The 19,512-nt window shown below is 51.9% G+C and overlaps 1 protein-coding gene across 1 annotated transcript in view; it reads left to right on the forward strand.

The window, feature by feature from the left end:
• Positions 1 to 19,512, forward strand: part of LOC121080654 (paired box protein Pax-5-like) — a 124,549-nt gene that overhangs the window by 91,374 nt on the left and 13,663 nt on the right. Inside the window, exon 9 of the mRNA XM_040578795.1 lies at positions 10,652 to 10,753. Coding sequence (XP_040434729.1) covers positions 10,652 to 10,753 — 102 coding nt within the window. The remainder of the gene's footprint in view (positions 1 to 10,651; positions 10,754 to 19,512) is intronic.

Genomic DNA, 19,512 nt, shown 5'->3' on the forward strand with positions numbered 1-19,512 from the left:
GCTGCTGTTCTGCACGTGGGTGTCGGAGGGGAAGGACCCCACAGAAGGGATTTAATGGCTGTGTTGGTAAAATGCCTCCAGACCGCTGCATGTCCTCCCACAAGGTCTCATCGTTACTGTGCTCACCTCCATCTGCCCTCTGTTCCTGTCAGTGCCCCCTTGATAGATGAAGCACCAGCAATAGCTGGTTGTCCCCTCTGAAGTCAGTGGTGCGTGTACCTTGAGTGTGGTGGGACCTTCTCCACCTCTCTCCCATGAATCCCCACATCCTTCCACATATGTAGCTGGGCACCTGAGACCCACCCGCGCCGTGCCTTGCTGCGCCTGGACCACCGGTGTGCCTGCTAGTCCTGTGCTGAGCTGGATGAAGAGAAAGGTTGTGCGGGGCATGAAAGTTTCATTTGCTAGGAGCCAGGGAGGGGTTAAATTACGCTGATGTGTCTTAGCATGTGGTTTGTTGCTGGCCACAAGAATTAGGGTAGGGATGGGTTCTTGCAGAGATGCTGTCCACCTAGGGTATCTTTTTCTAGTCTCCACACGGATGTCCCTCCAGTACTTCTTGTGTGTGTGCATTAAATGAGCGGGGTCAACCTGGGGAATTCTATCCTTGCACATGTTAGAGGAGCAGGGAGAGACCCAGGTAGACTTTGAAGATCAATTTGGATGATGGTGCAGCTCAGATCAAGTCTACAAACAAAGCCTTCTCATACTAGTAACCCTAAAGAGTATGTGAAAAGCTGGACTGTTGGGCTGCTCATTGGGGTGCCAGAGCTCCACAGCTGCAAGGGAGAAGGGACAGGAGATTTACACAGCAGCAGCTGGAAGAGATTGTCCAGAACAAATGAGGGTGAGAGCAGAGCACGCTGCAGCTCCACGGCTCTTGCTTAGAAATTGCAGAGAAAAGAGACCGGAGTGTTCGTCTGTACTTCTGCACTGCATTTTTCCTCTACCAGAAAGTACTGTTCTTTCTTCCTTTTTCTTTTTCCTGCCCTGCGTCTTTTTTAGCAGTGTGGTTGTGTCAATGGGAAGAGTAGCAGAGATGCTTGCTCTGAAGGGCAGCTCTGGACTCCCTTCAGACATCTGCTGCTGCCTTGCTGATGAGGAGAAAAACAGACCCACATCTGCAACCCCTGTTTCAGTGCAGTGTGCTTAATCTGAATTTTATAGCTTTGATAGCAGATTACGGTGCCGCTGTCACAAGCCCTTGCAGCCCCAGTCACGGTGGACACTGCGCATTTCACTACCTCCTCCACTAATCTTTCCCCCACTGCTCCCATTCCCTGGCTGCTAATTTCACGCAGGCACTTAAACATGATGGATAATTGTGTTCTGCTTATCAATGTTTAATTTAAGGGCTGTTCCATCTGACCTGGATGCCCTCTGCAAGAGCTATGCCTCATTATTGATTTCATGGTCACACCTGTGACATTACCTGCTTTGTAGGAAGTAGACTTTGACATTCCTGTGAGGCTTTGGCAGCCAGAGCTAATTGTCAGAAGAATAATCGAGTCAGCAAAATCATTACAGGTGATCTGTGTGTTACCACTGTTTTATCTGCCTCTAATTAGGTGCAGGAGAGGTAACTCATTGCAGTAAGCACGCCGCACTAGGTTTGATGTCCACAAATAGAGCTAGATGAGCACAGGAGGGAAGTTATCCATTAACAGCGGCGTTTCAATGTGTCGGGGTCCTGCGCCAGGCACTGTATCCTTTCCCAGCGTAACGGGGTGAAATGCCATCCCACAGGCACTGGTGGGATGCATCGGCAGGATGCAAAGTCCTTGCTGTGTTCAGGCAGGACCACATGCCGGGGCACGTGTACAGCCACTCCAGACCCAAGGCAGTAACAATGGAGGTGCTGCGCTGCTGTTGTGCCGAGCGTGGAGCAGTGTTTTGTATGTGATCAAACCAGATAATTATTATTTTTTTTTTTTTAAGATGCGCTCATCTCTGGTTTGGGGTGCTCTGCTGCCCCATGCTGCTGCCCTGGGCAGACCCTGGGTGTGACACGTGTGTCCCCAGGTTGCAGGAGGAGCAGGAGGGAGCAGGATGATAGAACTCATCAGGTCTGTATCCTGCTAACAGGGTTGTGTGTTTGGCTAAAACAATTCCTTTAGGGTAATGATTTAAACAACAGGGTTAGAATGGTCAAAATCTTCACCGGGCAAGGGAAGAGCTTTTCTAAGCAGGAGCTGAATTTTTTTCAGAAGAAAAGTCAGTTCTGTTAACAGGTTTGACTGAAAATGGCTGGAAATTGGGGTTTTCTTCCCAGAGATGAAGTGACTTCCAAAACGTCATCTCTGCCAGTTAGTTGTTTATGCTTTCTCTGGTGTTAAGCAAATGCATCCCAGCGCTCCCTTACTTCTGGGGTGGCTGGTGCCTGGCGTGGTGGGGAGGCTGCCAAAGCCCATCCGTAGAGAGAGTGATGTATGCTGGCTCCTGGGAGCAGCAGAGTGGTCCCTGGGGTTCTGGTGGCAGAGGAGCACCAGTTCAGGTCCTTTCCTCTGCTACTGATGGTTGTGGGTGCTTGATGAAGGCAGTGCCATGCTGTGGGACAGAACCATACAATCATTTAGGCTGGAAAAGGCCTCTACAATCGTCAAGTCTAACCATTAACCCAGCACTGCCAAGCTCACCGCTAAACCACGTCCCCACATGACACATCTATGTGTTTTTTGAACACCTCCAGGGATGGTGACTCCACCACCTCCCTGGGAAACCTGTTCCAATGCCTGACCACCTTTTCTGTGAAGAAATTCTTCCTGATATCCAATCTAAACCTCTCCTGGTGCAACTTGAAGTCATTTCCTCTGGACCTATTGCTTGTTGCTTGGGAGAAGAGACCAACCCCCACCTGCCTACAGCCCGTCAGGCAGCTGTAGGGAGCGATAAGGATCTCAAAGACTGCGCAGGGTCGTTTTGGAGGGAGCACAACTGAAAGCCAAGTCCCATCTGTCCAACTTGGCTGCCTTTTGGGATAGGTTTGCCCTTTCTGCTGGTGCACCTACGTGGTGTCCCTGCATGAAGTCAGCATCGGCGTTCCTGGTGTGCAGGGGCTGTTGGGTGAGGGACCACAGACCTGCAGACTGAACGGGACGGTGCTGGAAGCGCCTGCCCAGGTCCTCGCACAATCCTGTGGGCAGGTGACAGTGTGCCGGTGTGGTGGCATCTCTTCACCTCCATTTTGCTTAGTGTAAACCTGCATTTAAAAACAAAATTATTCTCTGGAAGGACATGAAGAGACAGGTGGGGCAGCAGCCCCTGTGTGGAGCCAGGGAGGCTCTGCCTTGGGCAGGTGGGCAGGTCTGGAGGGGGGCTGGTTTTGGGCAGGAGTGGAGAGGGTGCACGCACATGAGACGGACCCTGGGAGGGTGCTGGTCTCTGCTGGCGGGGCACTCCGGTGCTGGACGTGACAGAGGGTGCATGCTGCCTTGGGTGGTCGTTTCACCTGGCGGAGATGCTGGCGATGGGAGCGACCACGCACGGCGATCACGTCGGCACTGCCCAGCTGGCTTTCCCAGCGCTGCAGGCCTGTCGGTGTTGAACCCCCGTCTCTAGAGAGGTGGGATTACCACGTGAACCCAGCGCCCTGCCTGATCGGTGACCATGCTCCTGGGCTGAGGGCAGTTTCATGTGTGCTGTAGGGAGGGAGAGGTAGGCGAAGGCTCCGTTCCCCTCAGCACATCCCACAGCCCACCCACCGTGGAGAGGAAAATCACTGGCCCTGCTGTTGTAGAGGATAGTTCGGAGGCAGTGGCAAAGGGGGTGTGTGAGCCCCCTCCCCGCCACCTGAACCCCCCGCATTTTCTAATGTATCCTTTGCAGTAGTTAATTACCTGTCCAGTGGGTTCATTTCTTTCATACTGTTACTGGCAATCTGTTAGATAAAGGGGAAAAAAAACGTCTTGGTGCCCTGTGGTATTGAAAGTGAAGGGTTTTCATACTGTCAGGGTAATGAATTCTGCAAGGGTTTGAAGCACCTGAGCTTGGGGAAGTCCTCGTGTCATGTGTCTGGGAGTGACAACCCCCAGTGGTTAATTACTGCCATGGATGAGAGCTGAGCTGATCGCCGAATGAGATAATTTCATTAGTATTTAAATTTGAAGTTAATTGGATTCACGTTTACACGCAGTAGTATACAAAGACACACTTGGAAACGTTCTTTGCCACCTTTTAATTTTTTTTTTGTGGTAAAAAAAGGTAGATGGACTGAAGAGTGATCCAAAATGAGTCTTTCATCTTTTTTCCCAACGGTTTGGAGCCAGGAGAGTCCTTTGCTGCCACATGCTGCTTTTTGCCCCAGCCAGCCTCAGGGCGCTTGTCCTGCAGAGGGGACATTTGCTGATGCCCAAGCACTGCTTGCAACATCTGCTCAGCAGGGTGTTGCTGACCTCTCCTGCAGCTGGTTGCAAAATGATTTCCTTCACGGCAGAAAATTACTTATTTGCACTTTTTTTGAGAGATGATAGTTTGCTTTCAGTGTGAGCACTCTGCCAGCTCCTGGTGAATGGAGGGGTGGACATTTATTGCATACCTTCTCTGTGCAGAGCCAAGCACTCTGACATGTGGCTGCACCCTTTGGTCCCGCGGTGCCACTTGATACAGCTATTATTTGGCATCATCATATTCTGCTTTTTGGAGTAATGTGGGATAAATTCTGGCAGAGGTACGCCTAAGACTGGAAGGGATGTGCAACTTTTCATCCCCTTGGTGAGCTTGCTGTGCTTGTGTATGTGCAGGAGCATCTGTAACAGAGGCATTTGCTCCCCTCCCCCCGATGCCAGCCAGGGTGGCGGTGCTCCCCCATCCCATGGGGTACCTTTACTGTCCAGCTCCGTGGTCCCCAGCCCCTCCCCAGGTGGCTCCAGCTGGCACGGTAGCAGGGGTTTTCAGCTGGATGTGCTCCTTCAGCGTGGAGCCTGTCTGCAGGCAGCCCTGCCATGTACATGCACTGTGGCATGCAGCAGGCACGGGAGCTCTGCTGCACTGGTCCTGCACTGGGAAACCCTGGGAGCTTTGCTGTGCTGGTTCTGCACTGGGAAGACCCAGAGGAGCATGTGATCCCAGTGGCACCGGCAGCTCCCTAAAGGGAGCAGTGGCTGCATCCAGACTTGCTGGGGCTTTGCAGAGAGCTGGGACTCCAGGCCGAGCGCTTTCCTTGGAGCGGGAGAACCGGGTGTTGTAACCCTTGTAATATTTCAGCGCGGGTGCGGTGCAGAGGCACCGTCTTGCAGGCAAAGTGTTTTGGCTCCTTGGACCCTTGGGGGAGCCTTGGCTCCATGGCATGGACAGTTGGGAACTTCTTCGTGGAAGTGTGGTGCCCATGCCTGGACCTGTGCCTGTTCCCGCGTTCCCTGTGCAGCTCCACACCATCTCAAGGCAACGCTGAGAATCGCTCCCTGCTAATTGCCCACTGGAGGGGCTGTGTAGCCAGGCTGTCCTCGTTGCACAATTGGGTGAGAAAAGTGTTCCAAGTATGACGTCTCTTTCCATGCTGCAGCACTTTCAAACCCTCAGACCCAACAGCAACTCGCCGAAGAAGCGGCGAACCTTCTTCTCCATTGGAGAGGTGCAAAGGCTGAGTGAGGCTTGGAGAGGGACAGCAGCTTGTCTGTAGCAGTACTTCAACCCTGTGCAGTCGTCTTGACCTCAGGTCTCTTCTGCGCTGCACCTTTGCTTTTCAAAGATGGGTTATCTGCTGCTATCTGTGTGATGCTGTGGCAAGTTGTGGAGTGCAGATAATCCTGTACTCCCGTTTTCTCTCCATAGACCGCTTCTCATGTCATTACTGTTTTTATCCTGTCTCCATCATCCAGGCTCTGGCTTAGTTGCTGTCCTGGTGAACGGTGCACTTTGGCTTGTTGAAGTAGGGTGCCGCAAGAAAGTGGTGTGCCATGTGGCACCAGCAGCCCGCCACGTTCATGTGGTGGCAGCCCATCTCCTCAGCATCACACCTGACTGCTCAAATGCTCTTGGGAGCCTCCAGAGCACGTTGACTCCGGCTGAAGGCTCCAGGTACTCACGTGCTGGCCTTTGCAGCCAGGTGCTGCTGAAGGCAAAGGGATAGAGCTTTACTCTGTTGGTGTGGTGGAAGCATCTATGTGGCAAGGTCGCTTACGGAAGAGACAGTTTTATCAAGACCTGGTCGTGATGGGGGAAAGGACATTCTTCCCATCCTGGGAAGGACACTGCCAGTCTCACCATATTGTGCTTGAAGAACGTGGACCTGCTCTGCCTTTGGTAGCACAAGCATGGTATATGGTGTGTATTTTGAACAAAACCTCCCTTGCGTCTCGACCCTCTCCCCTAAGACATTTCTCCTCTGGAGGCTGGACGAATGATGAGTCGGAGCTGCCTTGCTGGTGCACACCTTGGACGTACTTTTCCCGGGGAGGAGCTCAGCGAAGTGGCCTGGAGGAGGTGGCAGGCTGAAGGACAAGCCAGGGTCTCCTTGGTCCCATCATGGAGGCATGCCAGCAGATACTACTGAAGGTACCAGTGCTGCTGGGGCTACCAGGCAAGACTCTGCAAGGTATTTGGGTACCTGAAGCTTTAAGCCGTGGCCTCGTAGCGTTGGCAGAGGTTCTTGGGAAATCGTGCTATACTGTGCTCCAGCTGAGCTTCTCCGTAGGCTGGAGCTGGCAGCTGAGCTGCTCTGTCCCACACAGCACCAGCCCAGCAAGGCAAGGAGGGAGGCAGCTCTGCCTGCAGCCACTTGTGCCCCATCTTCCAACTTTACGCATCTAAAATAACCTTAAAAAGCCCAGACCAAAGAAAGTGTGTCTGGAAGGACCTTGGTCTCCATGTCTCCGTGGCTCGCTGCTGAAACAAAGATGTTCATGACCTCTTGGCTGCTTTCCCTGCATGAGTAGAGTGGGAGCACCTTGGCACGGATACTGCTTCTCATCCTCTCTTTGTGCCAGGGTTATTATTGTTTCTCTGAAATCAGTTACTTCGGTGCCATTGAAGCTTGCCAATATTGGAGGGAAATCTCGTAGAGGATGGGGGTGCTCCGCTCCTTTTTTTAGAGAAAGCACATTGGATACAATTGAGGGGACAAGGTGGGGTTGCAGCCCTTGCAGCTGTGCCCTTGGTCACCTTTGGCCCAAACATTTGTCGGCAGGTTGCAGAATGTTTAATTTGAAAATGGGGTGTGATGGAAACCAGACCAGAGCTGTGGAAAGACCATGAGTGATGTTGAACTTGATTTATGGTGGAGCTGAGATCCTACATTCCTTGGTGTCACCAGTGGTGGCTACACAGCTCTGCCCTCGGCAATGATCTTAACTGTGCTGGATGTGACAGTGGCTTTGGAGAAAGCGAAAAATGTTGTAATATTTCAGTACGCTGAAAAAAATTGCAGGGCAATGTGTTGTATTTTTTTTTTTTAATAGCTATTGGAAAGTGAGGAATGGTCAGTGTGGGACAAGTCAGGAGCAGGGGGAGCTTGCCCACCGACCTTGGCACCTTTGGGTGACAAGGCGTTCGGCTTTCCACAGTGACACCGGCCACTGAGGAAGGGCAGAACGGTGGTGTCCCTTCTTGGTGTCCTGGGTGGGGTACCAGCGCGGAGGTCAGGCTGTGAGATGCTCTTCTGTGTCAGAGGCAGCCCTTCGTCAGGGACTCCCTGCCAGAGCTGGGGATGAACATTGCTTCTGTGGTCAACTTGAAGGAGATGGCAGATACTTTTGCCGTCCCCAGGCTGTAGAGGTGACATACTCAGAGTTTAATTTTGTGCGGAAGAAAAAGAAGCAGGGCAGTGATGAGGGGAGAGCATTTTAATCTAAAAGAGCCATTTTCTGCCTGCGTTGAATAATTAGAATTCATGATGCCCTTCCGTAAGGGATCTGGCTTCCCCCCAGAACTGGAGAGCAAATTAATCAATTGTTTTGAACCTTAAATTCTTTCAGGATGTGGATGCACCATAAATATTCTGTAGGAAGGGCCTGAGAGGAACGGCACACATCCCAATTTGTGGATGAAGAGCGCCAAGGAAAGTGGGGCATGTGCTGAGAGATCACGGCAGCGATGCCTGTGTGCCAGACGCTGCCGGAGCATTTCGGCATGGACCTCTTCATCTGATGGGGGCAGTGGGGAAAGCGGCCTTCGTGGCCATGACCCGGGGGTGGTGAGCAGCAATTTGCAGTAACTCGCATTTCTGTCTCTTGTCTCATCAGATGAGGTCTCATTTCTTTGATGATAACGAAAAAAAAAAAGTTAAAATTTTATTTTTAGATCAGTTCAAAATGAAATCACGGCTCAAAATCTCTGCCAACCAAAACAGTTAAAAAGTGGGTTTTGCTTGTGGGAAAACATTTAGTTTCAACTCCCCCGAGCTCTAGAGACTTGAAAAAAACCACTAGCATAAAATCCAGTGCCTACAGAAAACAATTGTCCTGGTTTCGGCTGGGATGGAGTTAACTTTCTGCTTACTAGCTAGTACAGTGCTGCGTTTTGGCTCTGATGTGAGAACAGTGTGGATAATGTGCTGATGTTTTTAATTGTTGCTGGGTGACGTTTATACTAAGTCAAGGACTTTTTTGTTTTCTTGGGCCCTGCCAGCCAGAGGGCTGGGGGGGCACAGGGAGGGGACACAGCCAGGACAGGTGACCTGAACCAGCCAAAGGGATATTCCACACCATGGGACATCGTGCTTGGTGTATGGACTTGGAGGGTTACTGGGGTGGGGGGGGATTGTTGCTTGGGAACTGGCTGGTCATCTGTCAGTGGGTGGTGAGCAGTTGTCCTGTGCATCACTTGTTTTCCTTTCTCCCTTCTCCTTTGGATTTTACCCTCTTCAACTTTCCGTCATAATCGTTGTTACTGTTATTATTGTTATTATTGTTGTTCTTACCTTTTTATTCTGTTTAAATTACTGAATTGTTCTTATCTCAACCCGCGAGTTTTACATTCCTTTCTGATTCTCCTCCCCACCCCTCCAGGTCGGGGGCAGCGAGCAAGCTGCTGCATGGTGCTTGGTTGCTGGCCGGGGTTAAACCACGACAGCAATTTAATTGCAAGAATCTGTGTGTTTCTTCTTGTCGCTGGTGTTAAAATCAACAGACACATAACTTTTATTGTTGATCTGACATGCCGCGTTTTGGTGAAGGAACCTGCGCTCACAGTGATTTTTTTTGCCAGGCTGACGAGCTCTTTTGGGCCAACAGCATTCCAGGCCAGCAGCCCGAGTGGTCCCTGCCATGCAGGGGACAGAGGAGCAGGGATGCATCCTTCGGGCAAGGGCCGGGGGCTCCCCGCAGCTCAGAGTCCCTTTCTCTTACCTGAAGTGCACACCCACCTTTTCAGAGCTTGGTGCTGCTGCTGTGCCTCTGCCTCTGAGCCTGCCTGTCATGAGGGTCCCCTCCCTCCTCCTGGCCTCTGGAGCAGCCGCTTGGCAGGAGGACAGAGGTGCTGGCAGCACCGTTCCCTTGCCAGGCGGTGGGTCGGGCAGATCCCCGTAGCAAAGCAGTGGCCTGGGCACTGTGTGTGGTTCTCACCAGGAGGGGTTAACAGTGCCTGCATCCAGCTGCAAACCCAGCCGTGGTGTCCCGGAGCAGATGCTCCGGTGCCCTTTGAAGGCAGCTTGTCCTTAGATAAGGGATCTTCCCAAGGATGCTCTGGGAGGCCGTGAGTGGGCTCTAGGATTCCTCCTGTGATGAGGGATGGATCCTCCCTGATGGGATTGCAGGAGCATCCCTTTCTCCTGCTGGGCCATCTGTGGCCACAGAAGACAGCAGTTTCCCCAAAATCCTGCTGTGGCAGCGGCAGTCTGTGGGGACAGTGGCTATCGTGGGACCCCCACGCGGGACCAGGGTCCAGACAGCGTCAGGATGTTACTTCTGCCGCCCTTTGCAATTTGCACCGTCTGCATCTCTTGTTTTTGCTCTGCTGGCAGCGATGTGTCGTGGACAGTGCTGGGAGCTGTGCCTGGGGGAGGGGTGAAGAGAGGGCACCCCAGACCCCTGGCCCAGTGTCAGAGGGAGATGGGGGCACCCCACTGCCTGCTTTCTGCAGGAATATTTCTATGGAAGACCTGTGGGTACTTGAGTAAAAATATATGTTTGCGGGGTCTTAAGTAAAAGCTTACTGTGGCTGTGTCTACAGATCTGACCCTTCTGCTGGCACCACTGGCACCACAGCAAACTGTATTTGAAACTGTCTTTGCATCTCAGTGTCCTGTGTTTGTTCTTTTTTGTTAATTGCTTTAGTAAGAGATAAAAACACTTATGTCCTGCACTGCATTTAGATCTCTGCCAAACATCAGCCCATGCACTGTGATTTTCTGGAGAGTTTTCTAGGGAAGTGTCATTAAGATCAGTGTTACTGCACATTTTGCTGTTTCTGACTTTATAAATCTGAGCTTTGGAGGAACTTGGGAATAGGGGCGAGCAGCCAGAGTTCAGGCCGGCACATTCCTCTCCCTGCAGAGCTCTGCTCTTCGCCTTCCCATCTCTCACTTCGTCAGAGCTTTGTGGCAGCTCGTAGAGAAAGCAAAACTGCCTGCCCTCCCTGCCAGGCTGGAAATCCCATGCTGGTCCTCACAGAGCAGTGATGACAAATGCATGGCTGTGTTCTGGGCGCTTGGGGAGATGTAAAACCGTGTCCGCTCGTCGCGATGCTCACGTGGTGATTTGTTGGTTTGATTCCTCAGGTCGTGAGCTGGCAAGCACAACCCTCCCAGGATACCCTCCGCACGTCCCTCCTGCCGGACAGGGCAGCTATTCCGCTCCAGCGCTGACGGGAATGGTGCCTGGTGAGTCTTCAAAACAGGAGTGGGGGAAAGAAAAAAAAAAAAAGAAAAAAAAAAAAAAAGAGGGCAAAGAAAAAATTTTCAACAGCGTTTCAGGAGGAAAGCGTGGCATGCTGTGGATGCTCTGCGCCGAGGTGAGCACGAGGCAGAAGCCACAGTGCAAGAGGGGAAGGGAAGGTGCAAAGCAGGCCTGAAGGAAGGAAAACCAGGCTCCCCAGCACGGGAGGTTATCCAGCCTGGAGACAGCCAAGGCAAATCTTTTGCACTGGGATGCTGAAGGAGCCCCCAGCCTCCCCTGGGGTTTGCTCCCTTTTGGACCATGCCTGGCTCTTCCTGTTTGACACAGGCTTTGCTCTAACCTACCTGTTTCTCCAACCGTGCTGTGTGGCTCCGTGCTGTCCCCCTGCTCAGGTCGCTGGCCCTTGGGGGGTGGACTTGTCCTAATCTCCGCGTTTCTCTGTGCAAAACTGCGCCCACCCACCTGACTCCTGGCGAACACTTGAGTTGTCCTCAGGACAACTGTATTTCTGTGATTTCCTTCGCCTTTTGGAGCCCCGCAGTCAGAAGTGCCACATGGCCTGAGCTGGCTGGTGGCCAGCAGGAGCAGAGAGTGTGCAGGCACAGCGGGGTCTGCTGCCACCACGGAACAGCATCGGTGCAAGCTTCATCGGTGTCTGCTGTGGATCTGCACGCAGCCAGGGTGGGACGGCAACATCAAGGTGGTGGTGGGAGCACTGAGCGGGGCTTGCTCCTGCCTGGGTGCTGGAGGTCAGGTACTACTGGAAATCAGCAGATCTATTTCAGCTTGAAAGAACCGCTGGGCTTTGTCCCCAAGCTTTGCCGCCTCTGGTTTAGACGTGGCAGGCACTGCTGGCTGTGAGGGAGGGCAGTATTCTGATGTCAAAAGTCATGGATCTGGCCCCCTAAGTATCAGATGATTTGAAAAGCGGTGATAACTTGGGGATACTCTTTTCTTTTCCCCTGTTGCTTTCCAAACCCTTCAGGACATTTGAGCCAGCTCTTTGGAGTCAGCGAGGTCAGAGGAGTACTGAGGAGAATCCTCCAAAGGGGGATTTCAGTTGTAATTGCATGGCTCCAGGAGTTGGTGATTTAGAGAAAAGTACTCAGCAAAGTGGGTGATGGTGATTCGGTGTCCAGGCTCTTTCAGGGTTGACCTTTGCTACCAGTCTTGATTATGTTCCGCAAATGGAGTTCTACCAGTTTGCTAAGAAGTTAAGAAAAAAAACGCAGCTATTTTATGTGTGTGTTAGAGTTAGAAACTGGGTACAGAAGTTCCATCAAAGGTTGTATTGAAACCAGTTTTTACCCATAAAATGTAACATCATTTGGAGCCGCTGAAAGGGTATCAGATGCAGTTGGTGAGATGTGAGAATAACAAGTGAACACCTGAAAGCAAGCCTTGTTTGAAAAGAGCATGAGGTTTGGTCCTGGTTTCATGCCATTTCTCGTGGACACACACGTACAGACACCGTGACTGGTACAATCTTTCCGCCCTTGGCCAGGCCTGCCTGACTGTGATGGCACATCCAACTTCTCGTGCCAGGTGAAGAACTGGACTTGCCTGAACTCTTCAGCGTGACCACAAGCTGTGATCATACCTTAAAGCATGAGGAGCAGCAGGCTTGGTTGGTCGTGTCTGTGTCCCGGGGAGGGACAGATGTCCCGCTCCCTCCTCTTCCACCCACCCCGGTCCCTCTTGGGCTTGTCCTTCACCGATGCCCTGAACCCTCCCTCTCTCCAGGGGCATCCTCCTGCTGAGAGTGAACACCTGGAAGCGTTGGACACATCATTCCTGACAAAGGTGGAGATTTAGAGGCTTGTATAAACCTTGCGGGAATCTACCGCCTTCCTTCAGAGCACCTTTCACTGAAAATACGGCTGTGAGCCCCAGTCCCTTCCCCAGCTAAGGGGAATACTTGCTCTTGCTTCTTTTTTTGGGGTGGGATGGCAAAACTGCAGGATGTGGGGTTTGGCAGTGCTCAGGCAGAGGAGGTGCAGTGAAGGTTCGGTGATGCGGAGTCATCTGAGCCGATTTTCCCGGGTAATAGATTTTATTTTTAACTACACATAGGCTTGTGTGACCCATTATATTGAATAACTGCACTGTTCCTCTCACTGGTTCCTTTAATAACAACCTTCTGCTCCAGCTAGTGTGAAGGTCAGCTGCAATTCCTGTAGGTTCTTCTTCTCATTTAAGCGAGAATTTGCTAACTAGCATCCAAAATACCTTCTTCATCCTTCTTTGACTCCTGTCCTTTGCAGGACCAGTTTCAGAGCCTTGCTAGGGAAAGCACACAGTCCTTGAGGGACTGACTGTGAAGCTGGTGACGGATCCAGTCTGGTGCCGTTGGCACATCCTTACTTGTTCCAAAATCACCGTGCCTGAGCAAGGGTGCGCGTTTGTCGTACCGGGTCTCAGGGATTTGTTTCACAACCTACTGCTGCCTTGTCAATAGTTTTTGGAGCTTCTTGCTGGAAGTGTGCTTCCTTGATAAGATTCTTAATCATTAGCCATAAATTTCTGCTCGTAATTAAGTGATTGTGTGAGTTAAGTGCTCGGAGACATGGGAGAAATGTATACATGATAAGACATAGGCAGTGTTTTGTTGCGTACTTGTTGCTGCTGCCATTGCTTGTGCTTCAGCGAGCAAACCCGTCCCTTGCCATGCTGCTGCTGTTTGTCCCACATTTGCTGGGGATCTGCTGCATGCCGGCAGGGCAGGGGACACCATCCAGCTCCCTGACATCTCCAAGCTGGAAGTGGGAGCTGTGTGGATTCAGTGTGTTGCTCTGTGCTTATCTCTTCTCCACCCCCCCGCTGTTCTGTGTGAACAGGAGAGGCTTCTCCCCCAGCCAGCCCTGGGTCCTTCCCTGCCTCTCCTGCAGGCAAAGACATGCCGAAGGACCTGTCCCCGCTGCATCTGGGGGCACCTGGTCCATGCTGTTGTGTCTCCTCCCTTCCTTCCCTGCAAGAACAGGGACTTGCATATCAACAAGAATTTTCTTGGGTTTTTTTTGTTTGGTTTTTTTTTTGTAGTTTGTGGATGTCTGCCCTGTCCCAGAGAATAAATTAATCTCTCTGAAGGAACCAACTAAACAAACAGTGTGGGTTTGAGTGCAGTCCAGAGCTTTACAAACTGAGAGCTTGAGGCTCCCGTAAACGTGTTCCCTCTGCAGGTCACTGACCCTGCACGCTTCTCCTGCCACCTTTTGGTGGCTGTCACCCCTTAAAGGTGACTGGAGAGGAGCTCTCCAAGGATGCGCTGTGGTTCCCACAGACCACAGTGCTCTGACAGCACAGGGCACAAGTGAAATGCGGCGGTGGGGAGGCATGGGCACATAGATGGGAAAACAACTGGTTGGGAGATCGGGCTTGGAGGTGGTGGTCAGTGCCATGCTCCCAGCTGGATGGTGGGTGGCACGTGTGGCTCTGCAGGGTATGGTCAGGGGCCTCTCCTGGCAGCTGGACCCGGTAGAAAATCGGTGACTGTTGGTAAATACTCCTGGACGTGTTGAGAGCAGGCAGGAGATGGACAACATCATGTGGCATCTGTCGTGTGAATCCGTGGGGGTCCTGGTAACAGCCACTGCTGCCCACCGTCATCACCTAGCCTGTGGCTAGGGCTGCAGCAGGTCCTGGAGCATCTTGCCCAAAGTGGAAACTTTACTACTCATCACGTAGTGGCTCATGCCTTGAAGCATGAGTGTTTGTATCCCTTGTAAATGTTTATTTTGTCTAGTGTAGCTCTCTGTATGTTCTCATTATCTATTTACAGGTTTAATGCACTATTGATTCCTGCTAGGTTTGTGGTCTCAGTACCACCTCAGTGCACAGGATCCCACAGGTTAATGAGACGCTGTATATGGAAAATTATCTCCAATAATTTGGTATTATTGTTATTATTTCTTCACACTGTGATTGTGCCCCTAAGGTTCTGTCTCTTTAGAAACACAGAGCAGTGTTTTCCCAGCAGCCTTCCCTTTGTCTCCTGGGAAGAGCGGGCAGGTGCAAACTGCATCTTCTCATCCCGTCCAGTACTTGCAGCCCGGAGCCTAGTGCCACTAGGTTTTGCTTACTCCTTTCCAAACAGGTGTCCCAGGGCTCTTTGGCTCTTCTAACGGAGGTGATGCCCTCTTCTGCTTGCAGCTTCTGCTCTCTTCGCTCCCTGTACCACCTCATATCTGCAGATTTGGCTTTAGGAGCCTAGCAGCAGCCACTTGGGAGCGCATCGCTGGGAAACGCAGTATTTGCAGGGATTGTGCTCCGTGGCCTACGTGAGTGACCCAGCTTTTGAAGCATTTGAAAGGGAGCACAGCTGCTAGAGTGACGGTCTGCTAGTCATGGATAGAACGCCATTACCATATTTCTCTTGCCTTTGGGAGGCCAGACCTTCTTTCCAGCATTGCTTCTCCTCCTGCCTAGGCTCTGGTGCATTGCTGGCTGGGGCTGGCATGGTGATGGGGACCGGCGCTGCTTGCCTGGGGTCTTTTCTTGGTCCTCTGTTGTTCCACACACCACCAGCCTATTTCCAGTGCCAAGTCAAGTCTTGCTCCGTGGATCACTATTTGTTGGGAGTGCTCCTGAAAGTGTCTGAAGGTCTGTGTCCTGCCGTGTGTTGGGAAGATGGTGTCCATTGGCAAGGGCACAGAGGGGAAGACAGGAGGAGTGGTGCTGGAGCTGCAGCTTGCATGCTTGCTCTGCGGACCACTGTCTCAGCAGCTGTGTCTTGTTTGGGTCCCTGCTAAGGGTCGGGGCGGGGGGGGGGCTTATGGTGGTTCCCACAGCTGAGAGACCTTGGGCAAACCATGCCCCTGTCAGGCTTCAGCATCTGCTTGCCCTCTCTGTCAGGCTCACGGTGCCGCAACTGAACTGGAAAAAGGTTGTGCTCAAGGAGCCATTATCGTTCACTTAAATACTTAATTTCATTTCTTGTGTTAGATGTGCTGGGATGGACAGCAGCCCCTGCTGCCTGTTGGTTTGTTTTCCCCCTTCTTCCTTCTCCCTGTCTCTAGGGATGGAGCCCCCACCCTGCCACTCATTCTCCCCTCCCAGGGACTGTCACTTGCCCTGTCCCCTCCTCTCCTGGCAGGCCCTGCTTGCTGGGTGACAGGAAAGGGTAGACTGTCCGGAATAGTGATGCTGAAAATATAGTCATTAATGGGACTCTCGAAACCCAGATGTCCTTTCTGAACACCGGTAATTTGTTTTTAATGAAAAACCATGCAGTGACCCTGAACAAATGAATTTCCTTTATATGAAGTCTATGTGCAATTACCCAACTAAAGGGACCTGAAAACAGTGACATTCAAAACTGGGCTTTGAAAAGAAAAGCATAAAAGAAAGCAACGGTGTCATTAGCAATCTTTTGTCTAGGAGGAGATGGTAGTTCTAACGTGCAAAGCAGGAGATGATGTTGGGAAACGAAACGTGGTTTTCAAATGCATTTTTTTCCCCTTGTGGCTAGCAGGTATTAATGCGGAGGAGAAGTGAAGTTGCGTGACCTCTCCCTGTTGGGGCTGTTCCTCCCACCAGAGCCAGCAAGGGCCAGCACTCTCCCTCAGCCTGCCTGAGAACCAGCCTGCAGCAAGAGGTGCAGGGGGGGCAGAAACGTGAGCCTGGTGTCGTGGTGGGAGTCTGGAGGCAGCAGTTAGACTGTGGGACCTCCCAAACAAAGCCTGTAGGGATTGGTGGGATTCAGTTCCCCTGGCACACCAAAAACTTCATTCATGATTACTGTGGTGCATTTCTGTTGTTTATTCTGACTCTCCCAAAGTTTTGCAACAGTGTTTTGTAATCCACTGATCTACAAATTACTGATGTGCAGCAGCGTGGCAACCGAAAGCGAGGCAGCTGGGAGGTAAACCGCTTCAAAACAGTGGCAGAGAAAGCAAATCGCAGTACGTGGGACGACGGAGGGCACCAGTGGCACAGCCCAAACCGGGTCGTCCTCCGACGTACAGCGTAAAGCCAGAACCACTTGGTTACTTGCACAGTGATGCCGTTGTGGCCACTGAAAGGGAAAGGAGAATCAGGCCTTTTATGCTAGGAGCTAAAGCAAGTGAGAGAGAAACAGTTACATTTCTTTGGTGAAGTGGAAAGTTTGCAAGTTACCTCCTTGGAGCCTGGAGGTGCTTCCTCGGTCCGTTTGCCATCTGTTCTGCCTGCTTCATGCTGCTGTTATGGCAGGGATGTGCATCTCTGCTGGGATTATGGGCACTGACTTTTTTTGTGCCAGTATCACCACCCAGTGCCCCTAAAATGCCTTCACCCTCCAGAGATGGACACAAAAGCACCCATGGCTTCCACCAGCACAGCCAGAAGACCTGCTGCCAAAGGCAGAAGTAGTGACATTTGGCGTTCTCTGGTTAAGCAGATTTGCTGCTTTTTCCACAGGTCTATGGCTGCTCCACAAAGGTGCCTCCCCGCCCTCCTGTAATCTTGGAAGGCAAATCCTGGAGAAGTTTCATCACATATGATGGAGCAAGTGAATATCTTGGGGCAATACCACATTGCAAATCAACTGACAAATGATTCCTTTAATTAATAATGAAGCAGTTAAGTAAATGGTATGCATTTATCCACTGCTCATGTACATTTTGAATGAGGCTCTGCTGGCATCTTGGAAGCCTGGAGAAATGTTTTGCTGTTCATCTCTCTGGAATGTAATTACCATGCTCGCGCAGAATATAGATAAAATTTATATTGTTTTCAATATGATGCTGTCAGCTATTATTTCATTAAATTGATTTAGAAATTACGCTAGAGAGGGCAAGAAGGTGAAATGTTGGGAAGCCAACAGACTCTGGATCTTCTGTTCCCAAACCCGCCTTCCTCTTACGACCCGATCCTCAACTGGGGTCAGTTAGCCCTGACCCCTGACTGCCATGGCTCTGTGCTGCTGAGGATTTTACACCAGCTTTACACCAGCTGAGGATGCAGTCCCAAGTGTCCCGTGCACAGCAAAGCCAGTCCTGTCTGCACTGCAGGCTCCCTCTGCTCCAGCCACAATTTCTGCCTCCTCCTGTCGAGGTGAGATGCTGTGCCTATCTAAACATAAGTAAGCAAGGCAAAGTGTGTATAAACAAAAGGGTCTGTATTTAGGAGTGAGGAGGAGGAGAGAAAACATATTGTATTGCTCCACTCTTTGGAAATTTCTATGCATTTGTAATAACAAAATTACCATAATTTGCTCGTTAACGCAGCTAGATCAGTCAAGCATTGTTCCAAACATGCAGAGGCTGCTTCTCGCTCTAGGTCTGCCAGTGAGTTAAGCACGGTGGAAATTAGCATGCAAATAGCCCTAATTCGGCCGAGCTGTCAGATCCGCATTCAGCCGCTTGTTCCCTTTGAAATCCCTGACAGGAGCGGCTCGGGCAAGCCCACCCTCAAGTAGATCCATCCAGAAGAGGTACCAAGGGGGCACCTCCTGAGTGACAGTTTGGCTACCTTCAGTCAAATCAATCAGTCGCGTCAGCCGGCAGCGGCGCGTGGCAATGCCGGGGGGTGGGGGGGGTGGGGGGGGGGGTGGGGGTGGGGGGGGGTGGCAGTTTCCAGCCAGACCTCGATGCTGAAACCATCCCCTCCCCACCCCAGGACAGCGCTGGGGGCTGAGGCTCTGGCAGCTGAGCGATGCTGTCCGCCGGTGGGACAGGGCAGTGCCCTGCTGAGATGCCAATTCTCAGGTCTGACCTGTGGTTTGTGGCAAAAAGTGCCACTTTTTTTTTTTTTGGGTGGGGGGGTGTTAATGCTGAGGGGTGGAAGCTGGAGCTGTTCTGTCATTTCTTTTGGAGCCCTGCCCAGGACTTCTGCCTTGGCTGTGGTTACGGAGCTCGCAGAGCATCGTTGTGGAGGATGTCGCACCGTGCGAAGCAGCACGCTGTTGGCACCAGGAGTTTTGCTGCCTGCAGCGCTGTGTCCGTCCCTGAAAAGAGGGCTGGGGTGCCCAGCCGATGGCACAGGGCACCATCCTGCATCTCTGAGGGGAGAAATCACAGGACCTTGCCTGTGTGCAGCACACGCTGAGACTGGCAGCAGCTTAAAAGACAGGCTGGTTCCTTGTTGACGGTTCATTCAGTGTTACATGTCTGATGTGCTGCCCAGCTTTTAAGCAATCGCAGTGATTATAAAAGAAACAGCAAGAGTTTAAAAAGCCTTTTTCAGCTGTTTTGGGGGATTTTTTTTAATGTTACCAAACGTTCTTCTGTGCCCTGTAAGCCCGTTGTTTTGAGCCCCGTCGTGCTGGCAGCGGCAACAAGCATGAGGCTCTGCCCCAAAACATCCAGAGCCAGAAAATTAGAGCTGAGGCGCTTGTACATGAAATACGCTAAAAGCTCGCCCTCTGATCGCTGATTGCGTTAGCCCTGTAGTTAGTGCCTGGCATTGGGAACCGACCAGCATGGGGCCGGTTGGCAAAGCTCATCCTACGCAGGGTCCATTCCCCCCCCCCCCCCCCCCCCCCAAGGCAGCTCCTAAGGTCTCCTCTGGGCCCGCCAGACGTCCCCTCTGTGTGCGGGGGGGGCCACAGGCTGCACCACCGTCCTCTTCCTCCAGGAAGGCAGGAACAGCTTTACAAAGGAATTCCTCATAGATCACTGCCTGCCTGGCTCTCAAAACCCGCGGTGACAGTGGCTCCCCAGATGATGTGCCCCCAATGAGCTGGCCATGAGAACGTGGTGTCCAGCCAGGGCACAGTGTGCCACAGGTGAGGCACGCTGCTGCATCCTCTACCCTCTCTGGGTCC

The sequence above is a fragment of the Falco naumanni genome, chromosome W (genome assembly GCF_017639655.2).
Source record: "Falco naumanni isolate bFalNau1 chromosome W, bFalNau1.pat, whole genome shotgun sequence".
In the NCBI taxonomy this organism is placed as follows: Eukaryota; Metazoa; Chordata; class Aves; order Falconiformes; family Falconidae; genus Falco; species Falco naumanni.